Source organism: Phoenix dactylifera, unplaced genomic scaffold (genome assembly GCF_009389715.1).
Source record: "Phoenix dactylifera cultivar Barhee BC4 unplaced genomic scaffold, palm_55x_up_171113_PBpolish2nd_filt_p 001541F, whole genome shotgun sequence".
Taxonomy (NCBI): domain Eukaryota; kingdom Viridiplantae; phylum Streptophyta; class Magnoliopsida; order Arecales; family Arecaceae; genus Phoenix; species Phoenix dactylifera.
Genome location: NW_024068849.1, coordinates 87,559 through 91,847, shown reverse-complemented (window position 1 = coordinate 91,847; position 4,289 = coordinate 87,559). Strand labels below are relative to the sequence as shown.

The following is a 4,289-nucleotide window of genomic DNA, read 5'->3' as shown; positions in this document are numbered from 1 at the left end:
ATCATCCCAATGTAGAGGAGACCGACATTTTCTTCCATACAAGGCTTCATAAGGTGCCATCTGGATGCTAGAATGATAACTATTATTGTAAGCAAACTCCACTAGTGATATATGATCATCCCAGCAACCTCCCAGATCAACAGTACTAGTCCGCAGCATATCCTCCAGGGTCTGGATCGTCCTCTCTGACTGACCATCAGTCTGAGGGTGATAAGCAGTGCTGAGTCTCAGATCAGTGCCCATAGCAGTCTGGAAGCTTCTCCAAAATCCAGATACAAAGCGGGGGTCCCGATCAGATACAATGCTTACTGGTACCCCATGTAAGCGCACAATATCATCAATATACCTCTGAGCCAGCCTGTCAAGTGAAGTGCCAACCCTAAAGGGTAAAAAGTGAGCTGACTTCGTGAGGCGATCAACAATCACCCACACTGCATCATTCCTCCTTACTGTCCTGGAAGCCCAGTAACAAAATCCATAGTAATGTGCTCCCATTTCCACTCTGGAATCTCTAGTGGTTCTAGCAAACCAGCCGGCCTCTGATGCTCAGCTTTTACTTGCTGACATACCAAGCACCGAGCTACAAATCCTGCTATCTCTCTCTTCATGCCGTTCCACCAGAAATGTTCCGTAAATCTCTATACATTTTAGTGCTGCCGGGATGAATAGAGAAACGAGACTGATGAGCTTCCTCCAGAATCTCTCTTTTTAGATCAGCATCCCTGGGCACACATAATCTACTGCCAAAACGCAGAGTACCATCCGGGTGGATTCGGAGTTCGGGTCGTAACCCTCTCTCCACATCATTTCTAAGCTGACATAAATGTGCATCTGTCTGTTGAGCAGCTTTTATTCTTTCTATCAAGGTAGGTTGCACCAACAAACTAGCCAACATACTTCCAGCACCCTTGGTAATCACCTCGATCTGCATCATATCAAAATCTTTCAAAATCTGCTTCTGAGTGGTAAGCAAAGATATGGAGCCCACTGCTGACTTCCTACTGAGAGCATCTGCCACAACATTAGCCTTTCCCGGATGATATTTGATGCTTAGATCATAATCTTTTAGTAGCTCAAGCCATCTTCTTTGCCTCATGTTTAATTCCTTCTGAGTAAATATATACTTTAGGCTTTTGTGATCAGTAAAAACCTCACAAGGCTCACCATATAGATAATGTCGCCAAATCTTCAGAGCAAAAACCACTGCTGCCAACTCCAAATCATGTGTCGGATAGTTCTGCTCATATGGCTTCAGCTGTCTAGAGGCATAGGCTACTACTTTATCATTCTGCATTAGTACACCCAATCCTTTCTTGGAGGCATCACTATAGATGATGAAACCCCCAGTACTGGTTGGCAAAGTAAGAATAGGAGCAGATACCAGCCTTTGCTTTAGCTCTTGAAAACTTTGCTCACAATCTTCACTCCATACAAACTTTGCTCGTTTCTGGGTCAAACGAGTCAAAGGAGTAGCGATCCGAGAGAATCCTTCCACAAATCTTCTATAATAACCAGCCAAACCCAAGAAGCTTCTGATTTCAGTGACATTAGTAGGACGAGGCCAATCCACCACTGCTTCTATTTTCTTTGGGTCCACTGATACCCCTTCTTTAGAGATTACATGACCAAGAAATGCAATACTATCCAGCCAGAAATCACATTTGCTCAGTTTGGCATATAATCTATTCTCCTGAAGAATCTGTAATACCACTCTCAAGTGATCTTCATGTTCTTCTTTGCTCTTAGAATAGATCAGTATATCATCAATGAAAACAATAACAAACTGATCCAAATACTGCTTAAAGATCCTGTTCATCAGATCCATAAAAGCAGCTGGCGCATTGGTTAGTCCAAATGGCATAACTAAAAATTCATAGTGCCCATACCTGGTTCGAAATGCAGTCTTCGGCACATCATCTGCTAGGATTTTCAATTGATGATACCCAGATCGCAGATCTATCTTGGAGAAGACTTGGGCACCTTGTAGCTGATCAAATAAATCATCAATCCGGGGCAGAGGGTATTTGTTCTTCACTGTCACCTTGTTCAACTCCCGGTAATCAATACACAGCCGCATACTTCCATCCTTCTTCTTGACAAATAGTACAGGAGCTCCCCATGGTGAAACACTCGGGCGATGAATTTCTTCTCTAGAAGTTCCTGTAGCTGAACCTTCAACTCTCTCAGCTCTGCCGGGGCCATCCGATAAGGAGCCTTCGAGATAGGCCCAACACCCGGTAAGAGATCGATTCGAAAATCAATCTCCCGATCAGGAGGTAATCCAGGTAGATCATCAGGGAATACTTCTGGATACTCTCTCACAACAGGGATATCCTCTAGCCTTGTTTCTTTTGTAGTGTCTACCACACAAGCTAGGTAGGCCTGACACCCCTTTCTGAGGGCCTTCCTTGCACTCATTGCAGAGATAATGTGCAAAGAGGGATTCATAGTGGGTGCATCACCCTGATAGAAGATTTCCTGTTCACCAGGTATCTGAAACACTACCCTCTTGCCAAAGCAATCAATGTGAGCATGATATTCAGACAGCCAATTCATACCAAGGATGACATCAAAATCATACATGTCTAACAGTACTAAGTCAGCCAATAATTTTCTGTCCTCTATCTGAATTATGCAGTTTTTATGAACAGAATCCACCACTACTGTCTTCTTGAGAGGGGTAGCAACAAGTAAAGGCTCATCTAACTTATCAGGCATAAGATGCAAGGATGCAGAGAACTTGGAGGATATAAAGGAATGTGTAGCGCCAGAATCAAATAGTACTGAAGCATCAACAGAGTTGATGGGAATCATACCTGCCACAACTCTGTCACTGGCACTAGCATCCTGTCGTGTCAGTGCGTACACCCGTGCAGCTCCTCTCTGCATCTGATCAGTTGGTCTAGAAGGTCCAGATTCAACTTCTTTTTGTTCGGGCAATCTCTGGCTATGTGTCCTGGCTGCCCACATATAAAACAGGCTCCCATCCTCTTCAAGCAAGGACCAGAATGCATTTTGTCACAGTAATAACAAGCCTTAAATTTCTTCTTCTTGTTAGGAGGGCCTTCAAAGTTTCTTGGTCGGTTCATCAGATTCCTTGACATCTCGGCCCTTTTCTGCTCACCTCTTTCCTTCCCTGATTTCTTCAGATCTGCTTCTACCTTCAGTGCTCTCTCCAGGGCCTCTCCGTAGCTGGTAAAAATCAGAACTGACAACCGGGATCGAATTTCGTCCCTCAAGCCTTGCTCAAATCTATTAGCCTTGCTTCTCTCAATCTCTATCATCTGAGGGCAGAACCGACCCAGCTTAGTAAATTTGTTGGCATATTCTAGCACAGTCATATCATCTGTCTGCCTCAGAGATAAAAATTCATTTTCTTTAGATATTCTGACTGACTCAGAAAATACTGGTCATAAAACATCTTCTTGAATTCCTCCCATGTCGGTAGCTGTCCTCACCCTCGAGTGCAGCTTCAATAGCCGTCCACCAGAACTCTGCATTCCCTTCAGCATAGGGATAGCCAATCTGACCTTTACTTCTTCGGGATATTGCAAGGCTTTGAACATCTTCTCTACCTCCCGAATCCAGGTCTCAGCAACCAGAGGGTCAGCTCCACCGTCAAACATAGGTGGGTTGAGCCTACGGAATCGCTCATAGTAGGACTCAATGGACTGTGCAGGTCGGACAGTGGCCTGCACCTGCTGCTGCATCTGCATCTGCTGCTGCACCTGCATCTGCTGCTGTATCTGCTGCTGCATCTGTTGTTGCATCTCCTGCTGCATCTGAAGGAGCTGAGTCATCACCTGACTTGCTCCTGCAAAATCGGCCTGGGTGGCAGCTGGGTTAGGAGTTTGCTCGGCTGGCTGCCTGGCAACTCCTCTCCCTCTTGCTCCTCTCCTCCGAGCTGCAATATTTGCCAAGACTTCTCTCTCTGTTCCTCATTTTCACCTATCAAAAATATTAGCATAATTCAATTAACTAATTTTCTTTATTTTGAATATGCCGAATTTAATTTAACGAGGACTTAACTACCCATTTTTCTTACTTTTTTTTTTACTTTATTAAACCTATTGCTCTGATACCACTAAATGTCACGCCCCAAATCCGGATCATGACACGGCCGTGCTATTGCAATCTTATGCACACAATAACACGAAGCCACTTAAAATTTATAATGAAAATAAATAGTTTCATTTACTAATGTCATAACATTGTTCATGAAGTTGGAACAGTACAGAGCTTCTAAAATTAATTATTACATAACATTTTCAATTACCCCAACCCTGAAT

The 4,289-nt window shown here is 43.8% G+C and overlaps 1 protein-coding gene across 1 annotated transcript; it reads right to left on the bottom strand.

Annotated features, from left to right (window-relative positions):
• Positions 1-2,133: 2,133 nt before the first annotated feature.
• Positions 2,134-3,104, bottom strand: LOC120108769 (the record flags this gene model as incomplete). The annotated part of the gene is made up of 1 exon (XM_039122483.1): positions 2,134-3,104. A coding segment is annotated over exon 1 (837 nt), but the record flags the coding sequence as incomplete, so codon positions are not given.
• Between the last annotated feature and the right edge of the window lie 1,185 nt (positions 3,105-4,289).